This window comes from Aptenodytes patagonicus, chromosome 3 (assembly GCF_965638725.1).
Source record: "Aptenodytes patagonicus chromosome 3, bAptPat1.pri.cur, whole genome shotgun sequence".
NCBI lineage: Eukaryota > Metazoa > Chordata > Aves > Sphenisciformes > Spheniscidae > Aptenodytes > Aptenodytes patagonicus.
This window is the reverse complement of record NC_134951.1, coordinates 110,840,521-110,866,431: the sequence shown is the minus strand read 5'-3', so window position 1 is coordinate 110,866,431 and position 25,911 is coordinate 110,840,521. Positions and strand designations below refer to the sequence as shown.

The following is a 25,911-nucleotide window of genomic DNA, read 5'->3' as shown; positions in this document are numbered from 1 at the left end:
TGCATTAGCGGAACCATATGAAGATGCTGAAGGTATAAACCCACCAGTTTTCTTTTCTATAGCTACTTTTTTTGTTTGTGAGGAAACTTGACAACACACTAGTTGAGGCCTTTGCTTTGAATCCCTGTCTGGAAAAGCCTTACCTTGAGCTGGAGACTAGCTGTATAAATTAGGTGCCAGAAGTTCAACATTGCCACAAAGAATCCAAACTGGTGAAGCTGCTGTGCTGTGCCCCAGCCCGCTGAGTTCAGGTGAGCAATTCTCTTGGCGTGTTCCCTTATTTTTTTTTCTCCCCAGCAATCTCAATTCCAAAGCTTTCCCTTCTTTCCGCGCTCTTAAGCCGTACCCCTCAGAAACTAGTGCTCAGAAGTTGGACTTGGTGGAGTTTTAACAGCAGGTGGCAGTGGACAGCAAACCTAAACCAGCTGGCCTCCTGCTCCTCTTGCATTGATGCTGTTGTGTTGATTTCTATCAAACTCCCTCTGAAATTACTGTCTTAGAAAGAGTCTAAGAATCAGGTTCGCCATCTTTTTGCTGAAGAATTAAAGGGGTTATTAAAATATAAACGACTGGCAGGTACAGCTTTTTTTTAATTATTACAAGGTATTGCAAAAGAGATGTTGCCTGGTAATCCTCCTAATTGCATCAGGACTGTAAAAGAAGACTTGGCTGGTCTGGAGGCAGTTTTAGGCAGGCTGGTAGAGAAGAGGATGAGAAGTTACTGTTAAGATTGCTTAGATATAGCACCGAAGGAATTAACTGAAGTTTTGGAGTTTTAAGTAGCGTGCTGAAGGCATGAAATACAGCAGTGTCTTCCCAGACCCCCTCCCCCCGATCCCGTTGTATGACAAGACTAACGGCAAGAGAAGACGATGCCGTTGATTTCTACTGACTATCATTACCACTCTTGTCTGTAATGTCTTTCTGCTACTGCAAGTTTCTGTGGTTCAGATCAAGTAGATCTCTTGTGGAGAGGAGAATGATTCTGCTACATTTTTGTTTGGTGATTATTTATTTTTTTTCTCCTTTTCTTGGATGCTTTTCAAGCAATTCCATGAGTATTAACTTCCCCCGGACCCTTGCTGTGACTGCTTCTAGGGAACTGCATGTGGCCTTAGTCAACTGCAGCATGCTCTGGAGAGGCCGCCAAGAGCAGTGGGAACCAGGGAAGAGGTGGAGAGCTTCAGCTGTCTGTGCCGTTGGCTCTAGATCCCACAGATCTCATCTTCTCTTCCTTTTTGTGACAGATCTGCATATGCAGGACTGAGAACTGTTGCCCCTTGCCAATCCTCCTGTGCGTGACTCGGTTACCTCCGACTGTTGACGCTCTGGAGATTGAACCTGCAGTCAGAAACCCCCACGTGTTTCTTCCCGCTGTGGGGGGGAACCGTCTACTCCCCTGCTCGTAAAAACAAAAATCTTTCCTATAATTAATAACCTGTTGCGGGAAATTCATCTCATGCTTATCTAGTGAAATCATGCCTGAATTGCTGTAAGAGGCAGAAATGTGTGGTGCCGTAGGGAAAGAAAGAAGTCTGTAGGGAAGGTAAGAAATGCTGCTGAGATACGCACAGGTGCAAGTGGGTTTGACCCTGCTTTACCTGCAAGCCTGGCCAGTGTTGTCATCTCTGTTGGAGTGAAGCTGTGATCTAAAGTGCACGGCCAGATGGCACCGAGAGCCTCCGCCACAGCGTGTGAGTCACAGAGCCTGGACAAAAACTGGGGAAAAAAAAAAAGGTGCACCCCTTGAAGCTTCATTTCCTTAGCAGGGATGGGGTTGTGGTTTTGTGTGGAAGATGTAAAAATTAGCTGTTGTGCCAACAGAGACTTCTGTGGATCGACCTGCAAGAGGCGCGCACTAGCAAAATACAGGTACCACGCGCATACACGCATCTGAAACCTCTTTTCTAGTTGATTTTTTTAATCTAAATATTTCCAGGTTTATTTTACAGGCTTAGAAATTATTATTCTAATTATTATTAGAAATAATTTGTACCTGTATTTGGGGCATACATTAAAAGATCATACCCCTTATTTTATCCCTTACCAGCCAAATGCTCCTAAAAAATCAGCCGAGACTTGCAGAAGAATTTTGGTTCCCTATTGCCACGTGTTTTGGGCTGTAACATTTTTATCTCGTAACATCAATTCAAAGTCTGAGTAAAAAAAAAAAACAACCGACCAACAGCACAACGCTACCAAATGAAACGCGGGATTATAAACCACCTGTGGGTAGGTTGACCGGTGTGCCCGGGCAGTGGAGAAGCACGCGAACCGGGGCCGTGAGGAAGAGCTGGTCTTTACAGTGCGTGTTCTGCTGGTGGTACGCAGGCAGTGTTGTAGGAGCGCGCCCGCGGCGGGAGCGGCGATGCTGGCCTCCGCTCGTGCGGCAGGGTGGGTGTTTCCAGTCCTTCAGTCAAACCAACCGCGTAGAGACAAACCGGCGGCGGCTGGTGCCGCTCGGAGGCGCGGGTTCTCCCCCGGAGAGCCGCTGCCCGCGGGGCTGCAGGGCCGGCAGGCGGCCGGGGGCAGCCGCGGCTCAGCCGGCGGAGGGGCGCGGAGGGTTACGGGGCGGCGCCGTGACGCCACGGCGTTGCCGGGAGACGGCGCGCTGTTTTCGCCAGGTGCCCAATAGGCGTCGGGGGAGGTGATGTCATGCCGCCGGCGGCGCCTTCTCATTGGCCGGCCCTGGCGGCGGGGCGGGGACCGGCCGGGGGGAGGGGGGCGAGGTCCGCGGGGAGAAGAGGCGGGAGCGGCGCGGGGCCCCGCACCGCGGGAGGACGGCGTCGGCCTGCGCCGGGGCTTACGCCGCCGGGGCGGCCGCCTCGCTTGGAAGAAAAAATACCGGGGGGGCGGGACGTTAAAGCTGGTCACGGCCGTGGGGAAACAGCCGGGCCGGACGCCCCGGCCCGGTCCCCGCCGCCTCTGCAGGTTGTTCTTCCGAAACCGAAGCGCTCCCGTAGGTGCGAGCCGGGGGCGGGGAGGTTTTGTACAGCAGGTTTAAAACAGATGCGAGACGCTTCTGGGACATGTCTTCAATATTGTTATATTTCAAAGCGCTGTAGCAAAAAAAAGGTGGTTTTTGTTTTTCTTTGCTGTAATTAGACAACTACAAAAATAGCTTTTTTTAATCTTTTTTTAGCTTCCCCCCAGCTGCAACAGTATTGTATGAAACAATACTTGAGTATCGCATAGGAGTTCCCTGGGTTTTTATCAGCGCTGTTGAAGTTTCTTTACTGCTTTAGAAAAAGAGATGTTTATATACAAATTAGGTCTGAGTTTTGTTCTCCCTTCATCTGGGAACTTCTAATCCTCTTCCCTTTCATCCTTTTTAATTAGTGGGAAGATTTTAATACCAGTAGGAAAAACAGATGGAGCTGGTTTTGCTGCAGAGAGCGAGCCCTGTAACGGTGCTGATTTAGCATGCTTTCCTTCCAAGCCTTCCTTGAGCTTTTGAAGTGCTGTTAGCAAAGTACCTGGGTTTGAAAGGGGTGTCCCGCACTCCGGTTCAGGGAAGAGGGGAACCCCCCCCCCCCCCCCTTAAGTGGGTCTAAAAGACTTGTGGGGTTGTTTTTTTGGGCAGCTCAACCTTAATACGGGTCTCTAAGACTTTGTTCTGGCACCTCAGCGTTGTTCTGCGAGGTTTGACTTGACCAGTGTAGCGCGACTGCCAGGTCCAACTAAAAATAGCAAAAAAAGTAAAACGTGCCTTGGGCAGGGATGCTAAATTGGCTGCGTAGGTGAAGAGCTAAGAGGAGGTTATCGGTAGGACCTTCCGTTCGAGGCGGCAGGGAAGGCAGGGACTCGCCGATCAGACGAGGGGAGGCTCCAGGGTTGAAGCCTGACCTTGGCCAGTCGCTTCCCGCCCGCGCTTCCCCGCTGCCGATCCAGGGAGGCTCCCTCGGGGAGGGACCGGTGCTGCGTGTGCCCCTGCCCTCGGCGGGGCCCGGAGGCCGGCGTGTTTCGGAGGGATGTGCGGGAGGAGGTGACCCGTGAGGACTCACACGTATCTCGTATTGCTGCAGAGCCCCGGACCCGGCCCGGGAGACGCCGGCCCGGGCCCCGGGAGGGCTGACCCCCGCCGCGCCGGCCGGTGAAGCTGAGCTCACGGTCGGCCGGAACCAGGCGCGGTGCGGCGGCTCCCCCGGACCGGGCACCCCCGGCGGGGCGGCGGGCCAAGGAGGCGGGCCGTCCCCCGCGGGATCCACGCCGGCCCCTCCCGGGGGTGGGCGGCGGGCGGGGCGCGGCGGCTCCTCCTCGCCGGGCCGGGGTTAGTTTCGGAGCGGAGCCGGGGGCGACGGGAGCGCGGCGCCCGGTGGGAACAAAGCGGAGAGCGGGCGGCGAGGCCGTGGCCGGGCGCCTCCCGCAACAGGTCTCCCCGCGCGTCCCGGCGGCAGCGCAGGCCCTCCGCCTCCCGGGTCGCCGGTCTCCCGCTCCGGGCGGCGGGGCCGGCACCGGCCGCCCCCATGCGGTTCGGCTCCAAGATGATGCCGGTGAGTCCCGGGCGGGCAGGGCCGCGGGGGCTCGGAGCGGAGCAGCGCGGCGGGTGGCGCCCGGGGGCCACCCCCGGGGCGCGGAAAGTTGGAGCAGGGCAGCGGGAGGGAAAATGGATCCCGCGGACGTGGAGGCGGGCGGGAGGGCTTCCCTCTCTTCCCTCTCTTCCCTCTCTTCCCTCTCTTCCCTCTCTTCCCTCTCTTCCCTCTCTTCCCTCTCTTCCCTCTCTTCCCTCTCTTCCCTCTCTTCCCTCTCTTCCCTCTCTTCCCTCTCTTCCCTCTCTTCCCTCTCTTCCCTCCGCCCAGCGCGGGCTCCGCAGCCGCGGTGCGGCCACGCAGGGGCTTCCCCTCCCCCTCCCGGCTTTTTTTTTTTTTTTTTTCTTCCCCTCAGCTTTTCCTTTTCTTCCTCTTTCTCGCCGGGATCAACTTGTTAGACGGGCCCGCTGGAGCAGAGCCAGCACGGGGGGAAGGGGGGCGCCGCGGGGCCCCGGTAGCGCGGGGGCGGCGGCGGCCAAGCGGGGCGCACAGCGCCCGGGAACTTCCCCCTTCGCCCCGCTCCTGGGGGGGATATAAGGCTGCCCCGCCGGGGCCGCTCGCTCCGCTCCCCGCGGGGTAAACAGGCACCTCCTCCGAATCCTGCTTTTTTTTTTAATGGTATGAAGTTCTTAAAGTTGGCTTGAAACGAGCCGCATCTGCTGCTTCTGGGGGGTGGTGGTTTTGTTTTCGAGTGCCCGGACTCCAAGAGGAAGATGGTGTCCATGTTGTTTACGGTTCAAAGTGATTAGGAGCTCTCGGGGGTAGGTATTCCCATCCTCCGCTGGGAGAGTTTCAGGAGTTGTTCGTGGCTGCGTGTGTTAAACCTGCCCTGCTCTGGGAGGTGTCTCTGTTTTAACGCTTTCAAAAGGGACAGGGAGGACCACCTCCTGCCGGAGTTCTAACGTAAATTTTAAAACTACACCGGTTTTGTCAGCTGAAGTTGGGTGAAAGCGTAGCACGGCAGCTTTGCTTAGTTTTCAGCACAAAGTATGTGAAGGTGATGACATAAAATACTTAGTTTCCTGAACAGGTACGCCTGCCTCCGAATACCTGGCTTTGCCAGCAGAGATGCCCCATGAAATCCATAATCTGTTGTTCCGAGAGACCGGAATATGTACAGAAAATCCCAGCAAGCTTAATACCCGCTTAGTCCGAGTTGAGGGTGCTTTAAAATGTTCTTTCCGCCATCCTCCCCTGGGCGGTACGGCCTGCCTTACCGCGCTTGAGAGTAGCTTTGCATGCACAGGTAGTCCTTTCGACGGCACTCTTCTATTAAAGATGATTTCCAGTTTAGCTCTTCCAGGAGCTGACTGGAGCAAGTGAGGAAGGAACCGTATTGGGAGGTGAAACTGGGAGTCCGCGCTGGGAGGATATGGGTGTTTCAGGGATGCTTGTTTTGCTATCGGTGTGAGGTTCGTCCTCTGCAATTAGGAGGAAATAATGAGTGATAATTTGATCTCGCAGAACACTAGAGAAGGCTGGGTGACTGTTGCTGTAACTAATGAGGGAGGAACAGACAGAATGAGAGCCCAACTACAGATGAAATAGCCAATGTGTTGTGCAACTGTGATGTTGCCTACCTATGAAAAAACAAGCAGTAAATATAACAAGGTGTTAATTCAACCCGTGTCAAAACTGAGCTAGGTAATGCCCTCGTATAACAGCGAAATCTCCAGGAGAGACTGTTGCTGGCCCGTTCCTTGTCTCCGAGTTCAAATAAAGGAGAAAATAAGCAGGAGCAGTCTTATCCCATCAGCGTTTGCAGGTGACAAGTTCCGGAGTATGCATCACCCTGGTGGCTCAGACTTTTCTTTGGCTGGTGACTCAACTCACTAGTGATTCTGGTTTTTAACCCATAAATAAAGGGATGGATACAGCCTTTTCACGTTGTGTTTACTGTGAATAATGAAAGACTTGTGAGGGTTGAATGTGGCTAAAGGAATTAAAAATATAAGTATTATGAGTGTTAGAACTTTAATGCACCTTTAAAAAAAACAAAACAAAACCAAAAAACCCTGAGTTTTGGTATAATCTTCAGAGGGATAAGATGTCCAACAGTTGTATTAAACAGTGCAAAACGGTGTTAAAAAAAGTGCTGTGGCCCACTGGCTGTAGGGCAAATAAACAGCCACTTGTCACTTTGAAAACATTTTTATAGTAAATATACTCATGTGAATCTGAAAGTGTGGAAAATGCAATGCCGAAAGTAATTCTTACTATTTATCTTTTTTTGTATTTCTACAGATTTCCCCGTCTTTCTTCTTTTTTTTTTTTAGATTCGCCCCTCCCCCCCAACTAATTCTCATTTCTCTTTATAAAGAGATTGAGAAAGTTTGGGGTGGGAAGAGAAGGAGGGAGCAGGACATCTGAGTACCCTTTTATTTACGCACTAATGAGGTGTTAAAGATACTCAAGTCCATGATCTGCATTGCTTGAATGAGAAGGAGTAGGCTGGCCCTAAACCATCTGCAAAACGTTTTGATTCTCGCTTAACGTTTCTTACGGTGTCTCCTTCTCTTTCCCACCCTCCAGATAAAATTGTCTGTATAAGATTTTAAGTCTCTGCTCCAGGTCCATCTCCAGAAGGTAGCGTGGACAAGGGATTAAACAACACAGGAGGAGGGCTTGTGACCCCAAGCGGGGAATACAGCGAGCATGAGCCCAGCCAGGAATTCACCTCTGAGTAGCTGCCAGTGAAAAGCCTGGAAACTGCTGTAGCAGCATAACTACTCGTGCTCTTGGGAGACTACCCTGAAATGGGAATGTTTCCCTTGCGGTGATGACAGATAGGAGCTAAACTGCTGCTGTAACCATATGTCAGGACAATGTGATTAGAAGTCTGCATAAGGGCGTAATACAAAGTAATTTGTGTGTAGCTGTACTGATGAAGGTAATAACAGGGTTAACGCTGGCAAGCTGTGTGAAGTTGTCTCACCTTTCATCTGCGAAAGCTTGTGGGAGTGTGACTGGTACTGTTAAGTAGTGAAAAGGAGCTGGAAACACTTTCAAAAATAGCATATTTTTCTGCAGCATAATTGGTCTCTCTCATTTTACATTGTTACTCTAAAGATGAGCATGTATTGAGAAATAATTTGCATCGTTATGCATACTGGATAAATGGCTTTTCGAAGATAGTAGGAGGTAGCACAGATTGAGCTTCCCTTTAATGCCCAGTGAAGTTTTTGGATCAAAACCCCTTGATGATCTAGATAAGGGTCCATTTTGCAATTTGTCTTATGTACAGTAGTTATTGGGAGCCTCCTTGAAATCAGGATGGATCCAGACATGCAGATATATTGTTAGGGTTAGGGACTAACTTGGCAAACTGGAGAGTGCTTAAATGCCTAAATTAGTTTTGCCTTCTATCATTAGAAATTACTTAAATTTCTAAAACTGAAGTCTCCTGATAACCATGTGTTCTTTTCTAATCAAGTTAAACTACACTTTAAGTGTAACGCTGCAACTTTGATACCGTAAGGAGTTGTGCTTTCCTTCTACAGTCTGTTGAATGCCTTGTTCCAAGTGGTTTTCTCTGAGCTGTTACGTCCAGTGAGCACTGGACCTAAAGTACATATTTTCATTGCAGAACACTTGCTACTTTGTGGATCTGTGTATTTTTTTTTTAAATGTGTTTTTAACCTTTAAAAAACCCCTACTATTAAAGTTGTTTTGCTTGCTCCATTAGGCAGTTAATTGGAATTGCCATATGGATTCTGAATTACTGAAATAGTGTAGTAGTAGCCCATCTTGGCCAATTTTCTTGGGAAACACTTTTCTTGCTGCGTAACCAAAGAAATTTTAACAGAAATGAATCTTTTGCACTTTGTAAGAGCAGCTGTAAGTTTATAAACAAACTGGCCCCCCTGGTAGAGTTTAAGAACTTGTTATGGTACCAATAAGTGATCTGTAGGATCTCAGCCCCGTTCCTTATAGTCTTTTAATTATTTAAGCTCCGGTCTGGTTTATCAATCATTAACACTGTTTTTCTTGTCTGCCTGCGTGGATTTCAGTGCATGAATGGGAGTTCAGACTGCGAGCTCTTCCGAGCATATGCCTCATATATCTTCATCTGATTGAAGTATTTAGTATCTGTTGTGTGTTCTTTTAACTGAATTTCCATTTAATGTTAGTCACTTAAAAGTTTTAATATCGTGATTGTATTCAAACATTTTAATGTGGTATTCAGTGTTTAATGTATTTTGTCTAGAATGCTGAATAAAGATTAGGTGATTATTTTGCTGAGCTTTCTTGCCTCTAAACTTCTCCTAGCTCTTGCACTTCTCTTACAGACTGTGACCTGTCATTATGCACAATAGGAAATATTGCCTTGAGGTTCCCAGAGTACTTTTTTCTTTCTCTTTCATGTTGTTACAACAAGATTCTTTTTTTCTTTTTTCTGTCCTGTGAATAATTGTTCCAGGAATAGTTTTAAATGCATTTAATTTCTCAGATGACTTTTTTAATACCTTAGCCCTCCCTCTGCAATTTGTGTTATATTATGCTGCAGTATGTTAAATATCTTTCTTTGTGTGGCTTTTATCAGAAATGGGGGAAGGGCAATATTACCAATTCATACCAGATCAAGCTGTAGAGGCCATGGGAATAGCTAATTATGCTGTTTCTGATCTATTCAACAGTTCAGGGTGTGAGTGCCTCGTGGGGCTCTTGCATTTACTGTTTCAAGGGCTAGTATGCAGTGATGAAGTTTGGGATGGGTGGATAATTCACAGGATTTCTCTTTTTTTTTTTTTTTTTTCCTTCCTAGTGTTGCCAGATGGGATCTCTGCTTTATTAGTGAGCAGGACTGCTTTGTGAGATTGATTTGCATGCAGTCAGTTGGACTTCAAAAGAGGCAGGTATAAAGGTTATTTCAGCAGCATAAACTAACAGAATGGCAATGGCAATGTGCCTAGCATTCCCTTCAAATTATTGATCAAGAAACCGTCTTGAAAATGCTCCGTTTGTCTACCCGCTGTCCTTGTTAGTAGTCTGCCTCGGGGACTCTCCTTTCTCTCCCACTGTGCGTGCTATTGAGCTTGTTTTAATTATGGGCAGAGTTGTGCCTTGCTGCTGTACAGTCTCTCTGAAGAGGGAGCCTGATAACCCGGAGGAGACTGACTCAAGCTACCACCCATGGCTTGGTGGCACAGCTGGAGGAGGACTTCTCGCTCCCTTTTGTGTGGGCCCACTGATAACAAAGGAACCCCCAGATCCTTTTAGTCTGTGGGCTTTCGACCTCCTGTGAAGTGTAAAAACTTATTTAATGCTCTGGAAACTGGAAGGTGCTCCTGTTCACGAGGCAGCGAGCAGATAAAACTCTTCTCTTTACTCTCAGTTTTAGTATCTTTAGGCCTGGTTTCTCTCAGCTTAGTCACTTGTGAGTCAGGCAAAGTCTTTTTGATCTTCAGTTCTCAAACAGTCGGGTGATATTGTGTATAAAGGTCACTAGAAATCCTGGACATCATGTGAAGTATACTTAATTGTCTTAGTCACTGTTGCTTAACTGTTTTAGAGGTTTCAGGCTTTTCTGTGGAACATGAAAGACCTGAAACATTGTTTAAAATGGTGTTAGACAACTATTGCTGTAGTTTGGGATGAATGTTCATGGGAGAGGGAACTGTAAGTGAATCAGGGAAAGAACAGCAATCGTGACACTGTCATGATGCTGGACATGTTAAAAGGCAGAAACCAGTCTTCTGCTTGCTTTTGCTATTTGCTTTTTGTTAATCATTAATATTCGGGATCTTGCTGCTAGTGTTTAGAGTTAGTCATGCGTGTGTCCTCACCAGTTGTTTCACCATGGCGATGGCATTACATGGATGTTGAATCCAGCTGTGGATGAGCCCTTTGGTTTTTGTGGCTGTGGCATTAATAACAATTTTATTACTGAGATAGTAACAGCATTTCTATACCAATTTCTTCTGTGCTACAGTGATGCTTCCAGGTCTTAATACAGTATGATCCTTTGATAGATGGCTGTGTGCAGTGCCCTAGCTTTTATTGGCATCTATTTTAAAAAGGAGGATTAGGGGAACACTTCTTGCTTTTTTCTTGATTTTTTTTTTTTTTAATCCTACTCTTACATCTTTATTTCATCCTTTTGCAAAGTAAAGCATATACATTTTAAAATCAAACATACTGCAGTTATCCCTTGTTTTGCATGGTTCTCTTGATTATGAAATTGATTCAGGAAAGCCTTTATCTGCAGTGTGCCTGGGTTATAGGTGTAGTACCCAAACTCAAGTAGAAACATGGACACTTTCACATTGCTGACTTGAAAGCTTCTGACGTTATTACTTTGAGTTGTTCAATATCAAACATCTGGTCTGTAAAATACTAATGGTACGGATCAGAGCATTTAATAAAGGGAGCGGAAGCTGCAGGGACATTAAGCCACTTGTTAAAGGTCATGCAGTGAGTTCAGCCTGGGATTTAGGAGACCAGGATTCCCACAGAGTCAAACCAACTGGTACACTGTGGTGCAGCTGAAATACAAGTCTGTCATATCCAACGTAAGTATTAAATGATCTTGCTTAAAGTAATTACATCACCTGCATCCCTACTTCTGTAGGGTTAATCTTGAATGGGGAGAGATCCTTGATGGTAGTTCATTCTGTTCCACGCTTGAGAACAGTCCCCCAAAGAGGTGCTTGTTCATAAATCCTTTACGTGTGTGTAAAGTGAATATTCCTTTTTCATTGTTTAAGGCATATCTTGGATATAAGAAGCAGCATGTGGGTTTTGTTTTGGGTTTTTTTTTGGTCAAATAAGTTAGATTTTCCTTGTCTTTTGATACTTTTATTTTGTGAGGCTTAACTGCTTAAGGAGCAATTTAGATCTAAGCTTAGATGACTAGAATCATAGAATAGTTTGGGTTGGAAGGGACCTTTAAAGGCCGTCTAGTCCAACCCCCCTGCCGTGGGCAGGGACATCTTCAACTAGATCAGGTTGCTCAGAGCCCCGTCCAACCTGACCTTGAATGTTTCCAGGCATGGGGCATCCACCACCTCTCTGGGCAACCTGTGCCAGTGTTTTACCACCCTCAGCGTAAACAATTTCTTCCTTGTATGTAGTCTAAATCTACCCCCGTTTAGTTTAAAGCCATTCCCCCTTGTCCTGTCACAAGAGGCCCTGCTAAAAAGTTTGCCACCATCTTTTTTATAAGCCCCCTTTAAGTACTGATAGGCTGCAATAAGGTCTCCCCAAAGCCTTCTTTTCTCTAGGCTGAACAACCCCAACTCTCTCAGCCTTTCTTTACAGGAGAGGTGTTCCATCCCCCTGATCGTTTTCGTGGCCCTCCTCTGGACCCACTCCAACAGGTCCGTGTCTTTCTTATGCTGAGGGCTCCAGAGCTGGACGCAGTACTCCAGGTGGGGTCTCACCAGAGCGGAGCAGAGGGGCAGAATCACCTCCCTCGACCTGCTGGCCACACTTCTTTGGATGCAGCCCAGGATACGATTGGCCTTCTGGGCTGCGAGCACACATTGCCGGCTCATGTCCAGCTTTTCATCCACCAGTACCCCCAAGTCCTTCTCGGCAGGGCTGCTCTCAATCCCTTCATCCCCCAGCCTGTATTGATACTGGGGGTTGCCCCGACCCAGGTGCAGGACCTTGCACTTGGCCTTGTTAAACCTCATGAGGTTCACACGGGCCCACTTCTCAAGCTTGTCCAGGTCCCTGTGGATGGCAGCCCGTCCCTCTGGTGTGTCAACTGCACCACTAGTTTTCTTCTATTGCAATAGTGTTAAACCCCATTGTTTCTTTAAATTGAAAGCTAAGGGTGAGTCTCTGGAATCGTGTAATTTTCTTACCTTCAGTTTCCTTCTGTCATTTAAAAGAGGAAAATCCATATTTTCTTAGATCTTCTTCAGTGGGTTATTTTTTTAATGCTGTTATTGTTATCCCATTTGAGCTCTATGCTGCACCAAACCACCCATGTGCTCTGGTACTCCAGTGGAGCAGCAGCCTGCTGGTCTGTGAGCATGTCGCAACCTTGCAGTGTGTGAATAAGGAGCTGGAAGACTACATGTAAGCACTGGTGTAGAGTATCCCTCTTGCATTCTTACGGTGTGGAGGCTTGGTCTTCTGCAAGGTGACTGTCCCTTTCTTGGGTTTCAGTAGCCACAAGCCTCTTCAGCAAGACATGCAGATCTCACACCCCTATTCCTTAGTTTTGCTGGACAAAGTCAAAGTGGTGCAAATTGGCTAGGCTAGCAAATCACACAGAAATTTACAGGAAGGCTCTAGCTCCCTGTAGCAGGGGCTCTTACTCAGCTGTTTCTGTCATACCTGTGCACAGTTATAACTTGGTGGTAATTTCCTTGCTGCTTGAGAGCGGTGGCTTGTCTGGTGCACTTTTTTCTATTTTTTAAATTTTTTTTTAAAGTGTGTGCAAACACCTTTTTTCACCCTGCTCTCCATCCTACATAAGTGTATGCTGCCCTGAATGCAGAACCTCACCCAGATCAGTATCTGGGCCATGCAGAGCAGTGATTGATGGCTCCTGCCCTGGCTTCTCCAGGAAAGTGAAACCCATTCCTGCCGTCTTTGGGCATCCTGGAGCTGGGAAGACCCTCTAAAGGATGGGATTCCCAGAATGTGTTTGAGGTTCTTTGATCTCAACTGTAGTAAGACTCTGTGTGTGTCTCAGCATGGTGAAGTGTTCAGGAAAAGCTGACATAGCAGGGAAGGTGACTGATTTCTGGCTGCAAAAGAAGGAGGGAGATGTTGCTGAGTCGTGAAAGGCAGGGTGCGTAGGGGCCAGGCAAAATACTCCAGACTTCCTTGGAGAATGCCATGAAGCTCTCTTGTGAAATACCAAAAATGACAAAGTGACTCTGCCATGGGTCATGTGTGAGCCGTGTTTCTGAAGAGCATTGCCTACTTACCGTGCTGCCCCATGGCCACTTTATCAGGGATAGCCACGCTGTGCTTGCCAGCCTTTTGAGAACACGTTTTACTACAAGTAAGGGTTTGTGTGGGGAAGCTATGGAAACGGCACTGCATGCTTCTTGTCTCTGCATCGTTATTCCTATACTATTGTACGTAGGTCTTGCCCACGAGGCCTTTCTGCAGTGTGGTTTCCCAGTGTTGCACAAAAACATTGTTATTTAGAGTGCTTGTCTTGCAAATAGCAGTTAGTGGGGTTGGGTTAGAGAAAAAGTTTTCTATCTCCAGGGAAACAGAATGAGTGGCCATATAGTAACAGGCTGAGAAAGACAATTTCTGGAGTTCTTGGGGCAAAAGAAGTCTGTTGAGGAGCCCAGCATAATATAAATGTTGATTTGATTAAACTCTACTCTGTTTAATCCATTTAAAATAGCTGTGACGTCACTTCAGTGACCACCATTTCACACGAGGCCATCTGCGAAGATCACTGTCATGAATTTGCTGGTGAGAACATGCAGAGCCACCCAGCGAGCCTGCTGTCTCACTCTGATGAACTGCTCTTCCTTCCTTCACTTCTCAGCTGGCATGTCTGCGTAGAGCCTGGTATTGCCTAGGAAGAGCTCTGGGGAGTGAGCGGCACTTAAATAAAACCTGTCAGACAGTGATCAACTGTACAATCTGCCACCCTTCTGCAGCTTCTGTTATAGTAGCTGAATGTTTCCTGATGAAAGTTAAAGCATGTAGAGCTCCACGTTACAGGAGGAAAGGTTAGATCAAGTGGGGTGCTTGATGGGCTCTTGGGCTGACTGATGGGGCAAGATTTCTCCTTCCCAGTTCTGCTGTAGTGGGTAAGTTGTGCACATCCTATTATAATGTGGTTGACTAAGACCGTCTGACCATCCATTGTTTCCAGTGTTGGAATAGCCCCACTGGTCCCTTTTAACTTGCAAAGTAACAAAAAAGATCCATCTGTTTTGGTGCAAAAGCTCAATGTGTCTTCTGTGCCAGCTGAACACGCGCTGCTGTAGCATAATACCCTTCAGTATCTGCACGGTTACTAATGACTTCCTGAATGTTTTCAGCCCAGAAGTGGTAGGACAAAACCCCTTCTTTGTGGCTTTGAATAATAACTTTTTTAGCTGTTGTTGTCAGATAGATATGATCACCAAGCATAGGCATTTCATGCTGGTTGTCTTTGGCGTTGTTGGTGGCTATGTTGGTGGCCTGCATTGCCATGCACGGACTGCTCACTCTCAGTGCACTGGCAGTCATCAGGGTTTGACAAGTGAAGATCATTCTTCAAGGCACACTTCCATTGCAACAGGAGCACGTTCCCACCCAGAACTGGTGATGAATCAGAAAGGGCTACCCTTCTGCAAAGGTATGGTGTGACATTACATCTAATTAATTTAATAGTAGGATGCTGCTCAAATGGATGGTCTTGTTCTTTTGGTTTCCATCCCCACCCAAAGCCACGTGTCTTTTGTAGCTTCCCCTTGAATTTAGTAAGGAGCTGGGTGACAGTTGGGAGGACATGCTACCTACACTAACGCCAAAAAGCAACAAAAAGGCTTGCTTATATGATGGAAGTGATTTGACATGTGGCTGTGCAATCAGACATAACGGGGGGGGATTTGAGAAGAGCATGGCTTGCCTCTGTCAGCTCACCATTTAGGTCGGCTAAGCTGTAGCAGTCAGATGATACCTTATGCTTTCCTTAACCTCCGTGTTGTCTTGAGAGATGGTAATAGAGGGGAGTTTCTCCACCATCTTTGGGTATTTTCAGTCACTGCAAGGATTAAGTTGGACTAACACAAACGTATTATTTATCCTGGTGAGACTGAGAAGCTCATATAGCAGGAGGCCTCTGCTTCCTGGAGGCAAGTATATAGGAAGCCGGAGCTGACCTTGGAAGCAGTAAAGCACGCAGCCTGTTGTGCAATGTGGTCTGAAATTCCTGTTTTGGGTTTGTTTTTTGCTTGTCCTGAAGGTAGAAGGCTGAACAGCATGTTCTGGGGTCGCAGCATAAAGAAGATGTCAACCTTCAGTGCACTAAAATGCCCCTGAATTTCACATTGTAGTAAGGCACTTTAGGATACTAGACTGGTCAGCTTGTATCACAGAACAGCCCAGTCTATCCTATGGCTTTCCCCACGCTGGAATTACCCATGTGGTTAAACGTGTGTCACTGTTTCAGGTGCCAGAAATGGTGTGTCCTCTGACCTACCTGTGCATGCCATGAGCGTTTTGGTTTGTCATAGATCTGTTTCATGGAGGTAGGACATAGATTTTGGCAGCTATTTTCCTGGAGGAGTGACTTAACATGATGTAAGGAGTAGTATTTTCAGAAGCGTCTGGCACTGAGCTCTATGAACTTGCTGGGATTGGGGTAAACCAGTGTTCTACGCTTCTTTTTTTCTGACTTGCTATATGATTTGTTTTGTGTTGCTATTAAATCATAAAGCTTCTGCTCTCTTGTTAGTTTGTTTTTTTTTTTTTTTAAACTGTTTGAGATAGACATTGACTCACAAAAAAAAATCCTCCTTTCTACTTCAGTACTCTGCCTCCCTCATGGGTCCTCCTAGGAGCACAGCCCCCTGTTGCCAGTAAATAGAAGGTAATAAATTTGCTTCATGTGTGGGTCAGGCACTTGGTGCGTGATAAATGTGGATTTGACTTGCATGTTCTGGTGGGCTGAAGTCAAGTGCTTCTTGGTGTGAATGTTGATTGTCTGTTTATTGGTAAGATTATTATATGTTGGCTGGAAAAGCAGAAAATGGGTATTTTTAAACCAAGTAAAGAGTTGGTGACTTAGCCAGCGGGCGGTGTGGTGTGGGTGGTATAGGTGCCAGTTTACTGTGATAGCCTGTTTTGTTTAGGTGTAGGTTGTGTTATGCATATGTTATATGCTTTCATCCCTGATACGGGTGTAACTTTGCTTTTCTCCGTGAAGGGTCCTGGCTTGTACAAAATCTTTTTTGGTTACCAGGAAAAATACTAGTCTTACTTTTCATTGCAAGAATATACATGCATCTTACACCACTCAATAGTCCTTTAATTCTCAAGGGTCCTGACAGGCAGCACTTAGTATGGCTTTTTATTTGCCTCTAGCTGTCTAGGAGGCTAAGAGAACAGTAACGCTTATTCCCAATGGGGGGACGCAAAGCTCTAGACAAGCAAGAGCAGCTTAGTTTCTTTTTTATTTTCCTTTATGTAGTAGTAGTTTTTTTTTTTTAGTACAAAGACTGCCTCTGGGTTTGACACAAGTACAGAAAATTGAGATGATTCAGGCTTAAGCTTGAGTTCATAACGCTGCTCATTATGCTTGGATGTTGCCTTGGCTTTAGACTCTTGTTAGGTGCAATGTGTGTTCCGATACTGAAGAATGGGAGGAGGAGCAACTGTAGACCCCTGTGGTTATGTTGTATGAGTTAGACTGTTATCCTTTTCCAGAGCATAGTACCTATTGTAAGAATTACATGGTATCATTTTTTATCTGCCTGAAAATAATATTAATTGCTTTCTTCTTGTGTACCAAGTGTTTATAACTCAGTGCTGAACGCAGAAGGTGAGGCAGAGTCTGCCTGAAGGGGCAAGCCTCCAAAGACCCAATTTGCCTTTGCTGACTCCAGGAGGAGGAGGAGCAAGCTCCAAGTAGGACACCAACAGTACAAGTCCAAGCACCGTGTGTAGGCTTGCTTTTCTGCCAGTCAACTTGCAGCAGGTTTTGGTGAAGCGTGCAACAGTGCAAAAGCAGTGGCTTTAAGGAGCCGCGAGGAGGGATTTGGGGAGAAAGGGGAAGAGTACTTGGGGGGGTGGGGAGCGTGTGGAAGAGAGGAACTTCACAGATGGCAATGGGAAGAGATCTGTGAACATGGTGCCGTGTGGTACAATATGAAGAATGTATTCAGGGTTTGTTTACCCTGAATTCCTGCAGTTGTTTAAATTGGTGCAAATCCAAGCGTGGATTCAGGTCTGAGCAGAATGAGCTGTACATGATGTGCTGGCAAATGTGGGTGCTCAGTAAAAGGCTGTGGCTTCCTACATATGTTACTGAAATCAATTTAGTTTCTATATCTTAAAAAACAAACAAACTGGCCTGTATCTTTTAGAACATTTTATTCTGCTTAATGCTGATGTTGCAATAGATACCCGCAGTGCAAAAGTATAAGTGGCTTTAAAAGCCACACTTGATTTAAGATGTTCTTACCTTCAATGATAGGTGGTAGCTCAACCAAGGAGCATGGAGTGTGTTGCTTCTGTGCTTGGCGTTCATCCAAAATAGTAAGCTTCATTTGCATAGACCTTTCTGATGTCTGGCTTATGGGAGGACTTTTGCTCTCTTCTTGTGTATGAGAATGACTGAAGAAAAACGTCAAGTTGGAAAATGTAACTTGGGTTCAAAGTAAAAGTCTTTGTTTGGAAAGATCTCTTCTTAATGACCTCGTGTGTAATGCCCTACTGAAAGAGGGGATGTAGGTTAGGAATCCTGTATTTACGGGTCCTGAGCTATGCCTGACAGATTTCACAAAACCAAAATGGCTAAACTAGGATGATAATGATTTTCTATAAGGTTTGGCAGGAAGATTGTGATTGCATCTTCCTCATTTGTAAGCCTGAACTGAAGCACTGAGTTCTGTCTTTGAGGTTGCAGTCCATGAAGTAGGAGGGTTGCGAACCTACATCCATTAATTTCAGATGGTAACAAGGCTTGGCCAGAACTCAGACTGTTTTCCTTGCAGCTCTTCATATTCCCCTAATGATGATTCAGATGCATGCCTGATAGTGAGACGTAATGTGGTGTTTGTGCTATAGCGTTTGCCCAGTTTAACTAGTGTATACCAAAAGCAGATGGCTTTCATTCTGTTCTCTCTACATTAAGGGTAAGAGGGAGGAAAAAAAGGAAGGGGAGGGGAAAGCTTCCTCTTTGCTGTTTCCAGCTCTTTTTCCTCATCCCCCCAGAAGTGCACACAGATGTACATTGTGTTTTAAGTCCTGGAAAAAATTGACATTTTTACCAAAGATAAAATACAAATACATAATAAACTTATCTTTAAAATAATCTATACAAGCAGAAACTAGCATGCCTTTGAGAGTAAAGGCTGAGTCTTGTTTTCTCCTGTGATACAATTGAAAGGGAAAAGGGCTGTGCTTTATATAGACTGGGAATAATCTGAACAATCCCACAGTGCTTCCTACTGTACTCCACCTACTTTGCATCATAACTTCCTTTCTCATATTTATGGCCAAAAGCCAGTACAATATAAATGGAATAGTGTGTGCGGCGGGTGAGACGTCAAGAACCTAACTCCATGCATTTGGGTGTGGCTATAGGCAAATACTAAACTTTACTCTGCATTTCTGCAGAGTCCTGTTCAATAAAGCCAGCAGGACCTGGCTTTATTGAACAGCTGAATATGAAAAGGATCGGGGGTAGCAATCATCCCGTGTGCCTGTCTTCTAGTAAGTCTATTATAATCTTTGCTTACCTTAATCTTTTGCGTACCTTAATCTTCAGGTACAATAAGTGAGCATGTTGCCTACTGAAGGACTGTTTTAGGGTTCTGAGGAACTTGATGCGGAAGAGTCGCTGAATTACTTTATTATTGAGATATACTTTGCATTAAATGGAGAGCTGTAACTATGCACCAGCTCGTATGCTGCTTATCAGAACAGGAAAATGTGCTGTTGTGCAGGCTGTCTTCTGTTGTTTAGAAAGTTGCATCAAGTCAGCAAAAATACCTATTTTAACAGCTGATTTCTTTGCGGCTATGTGGGAAGGTGCAGCATCAGTGTTCCCACTAGGTAAGATGCAAGACTTCCATTTAAAACTCTTTGGAGGGATTTTATATTTATCAGGAAAGACTCATTTGTGGTTAAAACTGTGGGTGTCGGGTCTGTGGGTGGAAGCATTTATTTCTCACTTCTGTTATCTGTACTTGAAATTTCATAGTTAATCTATTCTAAAAATTTTACGTTGCTAGTTTTTCAGCTAACTAAAATTAACTTCTAAAAATACATTTTAGTTCAGGATGTAAATTACATTGTTGTAATTATTTTCCATCCCATGCAGTGTTAAAAAAAGCTATTTCACATACTTCTGAAATGTATTTTCTGTATTGATGTATATTGCTGCTGTGTAACCACACTGTGTAGAAAAGTCATTGAAGTGTGTGCTATGAGCTCCTTCTTGGAGGCTTGTTTATACAGCACATCAGGTGTACATGCTCTCCATGCTGTAGGAAGATGTATTGCCTATGCTGAAACGTTTGCAGTGGAATATGATAGGTATAACTCAGATAACGATAGAATATTACTGCAAAGCATTGCATTGTCAACCTTAAGAGTGACTTTTAATGCCTCCTTAAAAATGAGAGCTAAGAAAATTTGTTACGCAAGCTAAGACCATTACTTAGCTGTGGTATGGAAATATAAACCCCCCCAACACTAGTATTGTGTGGTTCAAGGGTATTAGGTTTTGGTCTAAAATGCAGAGAATATGGAATGTGGTACAGAATTATATCATTAGGTCTAATGCAAGGTAATGAAATGAATCACCATTTCCAGAGGCAGTATGCTTGTTTGGCTACCAAATAATGTTCTTGTCTCTGTCATTGCCTTGTTGTATGCCTCAGTTTCCCAGCCTGTAAAGTAGGAAACTGGTTGCTTGTGTCACGACTTCCTGGTCATAAGATGCTTTGAAGATGAAAAATACTATGTGAATAGATGCCACAGTTTGTATTGTATATTACATGCTGTGCAGGAAGACCGCATAAAGTTAGGAATTCAGCAAATAGTGAAAACCAGGGCTAAGTCAGGGGTGGTTTTTAATAAATTCTCTACTTGATTATAATATTTTATAAGGGACTGAGTTTTGCCCTGGAAGATTGTTGTCCGTTGTTGAAATTTTCTGATCTGAATTAGGTATTTCACTAGAAACTGTTGGGGGGGAAAAGTATGTTCATCCGTTAAACTCGGGTAGTTTCAGGAATTAATGAAGTCCTTGTATTTTAATTTGCATCGTGCACAATAATGGAGTTTTCCCCTGAATACTTGCATCCTGAATAATTGAATATTATTAGAAATTTAATATAATTAGAAAAAGTCCAATTTAACAGCCTTTTAATACCTAAGATATATGGTATCAGTTTTATAGTAAGTAAGGAGTAAGAGAAGTCTGATCCTTACAGAAACACCATCAAAGCTGAAAAGTAAGTTGCATTTCTATTTCTTCCCCCTTTTAATCAATAATTGAGGTCTTCTGATCTCAGGAGAAGACTGTTATGAGGTCTTTGATATGAAATGATATCTCATTGGATGGATGTAAATTGTAAGACACGTGTTTCCTCAGGTTCATATTCCAAACAGGTTTGGAAGCTGGTGTTTTGGTTCGGTTTTTTTTTTTTTTTTTTTTTTAATACGACAAAGCAGGAGACAAAATGTAGTGTGGTCATAGCCTAGCACTTTTGTAGAGCTAGCCGTTCTTAAATATTTTACTTCCAGTTGAAAACTTACTTGCAGATGTTGAGACCCGTTATTTCGTATTTAATATGAGTGCAATTGTATGAAATGATCCTGTTGATGAGATTAACAACAAATGGGTCAGATTTACAGGCAAATGTAAGGCTATTTGGGACTGATGTGCAGAAGAGAGTGGGAGGATTATGAAGTGGGGTGTGACTTGCTTTAATTGATGCCCTCTTCTGTCCTCCTGTTTGGTTGCTTTTGTTGCTACAGTCTCTTCCTGTTCCTGGGCGTGTTACAGTCCAGACTTAGTGGCTGTAGTTGGAGGTGATGCATAAATAATATGGGTTGGAACAAAATGATATATTTCATGCTGAGAGGACTCGAAGCTGTAATTCATACCAATTTGGATTTTCTTAGATTTGTGTCTTAGGTGGCAGGCTTTTTTGAGATGTAAAGTCCTCCCTTATGTTCGGTACTATACTTTGCCGTTCAGTTGTTTGTAAGCCATATGTAGCAGTCATTCCTTGCAAAAACTGTCTCTTGCTTTAGCTCATGTGTCCTTGGTCATCCCTCTGATGCCCTTGGTGCATCCGATCGAACTGCCTCATTTGGTGGCTCCATAACTGCAAACTTCTATTTTCTAAGCTGTAGCAGAGTCAGCTGAAATCTGTGATGTGATTTTAAAAGGAACTGCTTCAGTAGGTACACAACACATCCCTGGTTTCTTGCAAGTATGCCACAGTACTGGAATGCGTTTACATTTTAAAGCTTTTCAGTACCTATAAACAGCAAGTACGTCTTGGGGGTGGGGTGGGGAATGAAGTGGAAATCTTTAGTTTAGAACTTAGGGACCTGGCTCCTGTTTAAAAGTGCTCAGCCTGTGTACAGGGCATTCCTAAACCTCAATCTTTAAAAGTTTAGGAGAGGAAAAAACCCTGATCCAAGGCTATATGGAATTGTCAGATATTTCAGTATTTGCCTGGATGCTACCTTTAGAAGAAGTGCAAGGTCTGACTGAGATTTGTCTTCCGCTTTTTTTGGTCAAGTCTTTCATTTATGCCTAGCTTGAAACAATTTTTTTGCATGTTGTTTTTTTCTTTTTTCCTTCTATCTTGATTCCTGGATGCCTATATATAACTGTCTTAACATCTTCGGTTTCAGGGAGGAGCAAAAAACTGCTTTATGCTCTAGCTTGGTGCGATCTACAGGATTCAAACTTCTGAACAGTGTGTCATTAGAGTATTCTTGTCTCCTTTGTTTTTCACTGCTGCACAGAGATCAAATGGCAATATAAACTAGCTGGTAGGGTGGTTAATAAATGTTGTATTTGAACCGTTTGCAGGGGAAGGATGATTTCTTGGGACCCCAAAGCGAGGTGGTGCAAGCCACAGCAGCCACCAAGGGTTACGAGCAGCGCCAAGAAGCCATAGCGGGCTTTTGGTTCACACCAGCTTCTTTACATTTTCCAGCCCTCTCTGGGGAGACATCTCTGTGATGGATACTCTCTGCTCAGTGCTTGCCCTAGGGTCTGATGCGGCCAGGTGGGGAGCAGGCTGCCCCAGGAGACCTTGCAGATACGTAGGCAGCGAAGCAGGCAGGGCTAGCTCCTTGCCTCTCCCCTTCAAGGTGGTAAATGTTACAGCCATTTGGGTGGGAGAGGAGGGACACAACTACTTAGAGGACTTCTGAATCATCTCAGCATTGTCCCTGGAGCTAAAGGGAAGTGGGGCAAGATAACTGTGAAGGTCACATCAATTTTGTAGCCTTTTAGTTGCTTTAGACGCTTAAGACTTTGAGGTATGTTTTCAGGGAATTTGCAAGTTTGGTTGCTTCCCCCCCCCCCCCCCCCAGTTCCCAGAACAGGTGGGATAGAGGTAATGCAGGCATTACTAAGTCTCAGAAATGGCCCCCACACACCAGGTTTGAGTGCTCTTGGCTTAATGTATTAGTAATTATCCTGAGCATTGTGGATAGAAATGGCAACTGGTGATCCTTCCTGCGTAGTTGTCTGTATTGGTAAATCCTAAGGATTAACAACTGGATATAAACAGGCACACTGAAGAGTGAACAGCCCTGCTAGGGTCAGATTAGGTCTGCTTTGTGTGTAATACCACGGTTTTTATAATTTTCTTTTAATTCCTTCTGTGGGCTCGTCTTTTAGAACTAACAAATGTTACTGCAGATACACAGCCTGTGCAATTTAGTGTTATTCTGAATACAAAGTTATACAGCATTATATGTGAAGTGGTGATATGTTTTACGTACCTATATAACCCTGCTCTAGAGCTATTTGGGAGCCTCTTTTTTATTTTATACTTGTCTGCCCCGATTTTTGTGATTAAGTGGTATTCTTAGGTGGTTGCAGGTGGCATCCCTCACTGTCAGCCTCCTCTAGAAACACTCTATCTAAAAGATAGCATGTTCAATGACAAAAGATTAAAGCTGAGTATCAGAGTTCCTGCTTGGAAAGCTTTGTCTCTTAATGTAGGTCAGTACTTCAGTGCTTTATGCTGTAAACAGCACAACGGTTGCACCCGTCTTCACTATATAATAAGCATATGCGGTAAGCTGATCCTACCTGACTGCCTGCCACGCAGCTCTGGCCCACACAAAGCATACTGAAGAGGGAGCAGTGTTAAAACAAATTCCCTGCTGCCCGTGGGTGAGCAGCTGTGACCCCAGCTGGCAGGCAGGATGCTCCCCTCCAAGTGCAGAACTGTGGAGTGAGCAGCAGCCCTGATTCAAGCTAAAATCCTCAAGCGCTGGGTGTCCCGCTCCATCTGCTCGCCTGTCCTCCATGGGATTCACCGGCTTCCGTCGGTCAGTAACCAGAATTTTGTTGCTCCCTTTGCATTTTCCACATTCTCTCTCCTAATTCCTCTCCTTAAAAGCTCCAAGGGTTTGGGGTTTGGTTGTTGTGGTGTGTGGTGGTTTTTTTTTTTTTTTTGTCATAATGTGACAAGGAAATGGTTGGGGGATCTAAACATTTTCCTAAGGATTACAGGCAGTTTTGACCTCTCTTTCAGCAGGCTTTTGTGAATATTTGTGGAAGGTCTTTAGGAATTTGTCAGAAACTGTTGTCTTGAGGAGCTGGGCAAAACCAGAGATCAGAAACTCGGCATGCTCTTGGTGCTAAATCTGGTGCAGTGCCAGGGCCCAAAATACTATTCGCAAGTGTTTATACTGCCACAAGTGGGACAAATACTTATACTCTGTATAACAAGGCATGCTGAGTGTGGAGTGTTTTCGTAGAAGTTTCTTTTAAAAGAATAAAGGCAGCTTCTCTCATAGGGGTGGAGGGGATCTTGGCACTCGAAAGAGCCCTGGGAAGGCTTTGGAGACATCAGGGATGTGTGTGTGCATGGTTGTATTCTGGGAGAAACCCCAAGAGGGTGTTCCTAAAACTGTGAAGAAGATGGGGCTAAATTTCACTTTGCAGTAGCATCAAAAATACTCGTTCCAGAGTATTCACACAAAATCACAGAAATAATGCTTGTGGTAATGGTTTTGTTTTGTGTGTGGTTTGGTTTTTTCGTTGTTTTAATTTAGAAGGATATTTATACCTCTCTCTTGCCTTCTTTGGTTTGGACTCTTTTTTTCTTTGACCTGTGAACTGTTGTTCATAAGGATGTATACCCCTTTTACTCTCTAAAAATAAGGGCAGGCAAGGATGTGTGTCTTTTCCCACAAAAACAGCTTTTCCAGCTGTCTGAAAAAGACTGAATTGTGTAGCCTATTGATAAGGTTTCTATTGCTTGAAATGCTTAGTGGAGTAATTGCTTTCTGGAGACATTTGACTGATTTTTGTGTTGCTGGAAGTCAGGCGACTAGCAGCCAGTTGATACTGAAGTTGAGAATAGGTCTCAGAAGAGAACTGACATTAAATTGTAGCTAGCAGCTAAACTTTGATAGCAGTTTAATATTGATAGCATATAGCGAGGTGGTGTTCAGAGGCAGTAATCATCTATTTTCTATCAAATAAGGCAACTAATTTTTAAAATGCTCGTTTTCTAGTTGTGGCAGGAAAGACATGAGCAAGAATAACATCTAGCTGTGTGGTGTGTTTATACAGAATAATAACCAAAGATCAAGGATCCTTCTACAGCTGTGAAGAGGAAGCCAAGTAAAATATCCTTGCTTTCCTGTGAATATTGTTTTGCGGGGGGGACTTTGTGTTCAGGCTGAGACTAAGGGTATAGCAAGTCGACTTGTGTTTTGAAGAAACCTTCCCATGAAATGTGTTATGGGAATGCAAATTATGTTTCCGCTTCACTGCCTATGTAGTAAGCTCCAGTCTTTTTTTTTTTTTTTACAGATGTAATTGCCATTGTTTTTCACTATAAAAAATATTTCTGAACTCTAGATGACTGTTTCTCCTGCTGTGTCAAATGGGTGCAGTATATACATATAGTAAGGTGGGAGGAGTTCTGACACATCACCTTGAGAAAGAAGGAGGGAGCAGTAGGTCCAGATTTTAAACCAAACAATCCTCCAGCAGTGTAATTTAGTTGAACAGAGAATTACTTCTGTAGCGTCTCACTTGCTTGTATCTTAAAAAGAAATTCGGTTTTGTTTTGAAATTCGGTATGCACAGTAGTTGGATACTATTATGTTGAAAATAATGCATTTAATGAGAGGGTTGTGACTCTGATGTGCAGTCTGGCTTTGTGCTATAAAGTAACCGTGTGCTGTTGCCTTTATCTTTTCCAGATGTTTCTGACAGTGTACCTCAGTAACAATGAGCAGCACTTCACTGAGGTGCCAGTCACCCCTGAAACAACCTGCAGAGATGTGGTGGAGCTGTGCAAGGAGCCTGGTGAGAGTGAGTGCCACCTGGCTGAAGTGTGGTGTGGCTCAGGTAGGTTAGACTCACTGAGTTACTGGGCATTCACTGCTTCTGATAAGGTAGCACACAGAGACCTGACAGACGCGGTCCTGTCCCAGAGGGTTTCAGCCTTACCGTTTTGTTAATCTCTCTGTCAGACCTGCTGTATGATAATGCATCTACAGAAAGATGCACACGTGC

The 25,911-nt window shown here is 45.0% G+C and overlaps 1 protein-coding gene and 1 long non-coding RNA gene across 4 annotated transcripts in view; one reads left to right on the top strand and one right to left on the bottom strand.

The window, feature by feature from the left end:
* Window positions 1-578: 578 nt before the first annotated feature.
* On the bottom strand, window positions 579-2,518 carry LOC143159090 (uncharacterized). Of its 2 annotated transcripts, none has more exons than XR_012995104.1 (3): window positions 2,227-2,518; window positions 1,602-1,719; window positions 579-695 (listed from the first exon to the last, which is right to left on the bottom strand). It is a non-coding gene; the product is annotated as an uncharacterized LOC143159090 (long non-coding RNA). The 2 variants fall into 2 exon arrangements; XR_012995103.1 differs by lacking the exon at window positions 579-695 and adding an exon at window positions 913-1,341.
* Window positions 2,519-4,324: 1,806 nt separating this feature from the next.
* Window positions 4,325-25,911, top strand: part of TP53BP2 (tumor protein p53 binding protein 2) — a 50,507-nt gene continuing 28,920 nt past the window's right edge. The window contains exons 1-2 of one of the 2 annotated variants that reach the window (XM_076334638.1): window positions 4,325-4,493; window positions 25,596-25,743. In XM_076334638.1, the coding sequence (XP_076190753.1) occupies window positions 4,467-4,493; window positions 25,596-25,743 (175 nt within the window). In that variant the 5' untranslated portion in view covers window positions 4,325-4,466. Of the gene's footprint in view, window positions 4,494-18,864; window positions 18,882-25,595; window positions 25,744-25,911 lie in introns of those variants that run through there. The other variant, XM_076334639.1, reaches the window with a different exon arrangement.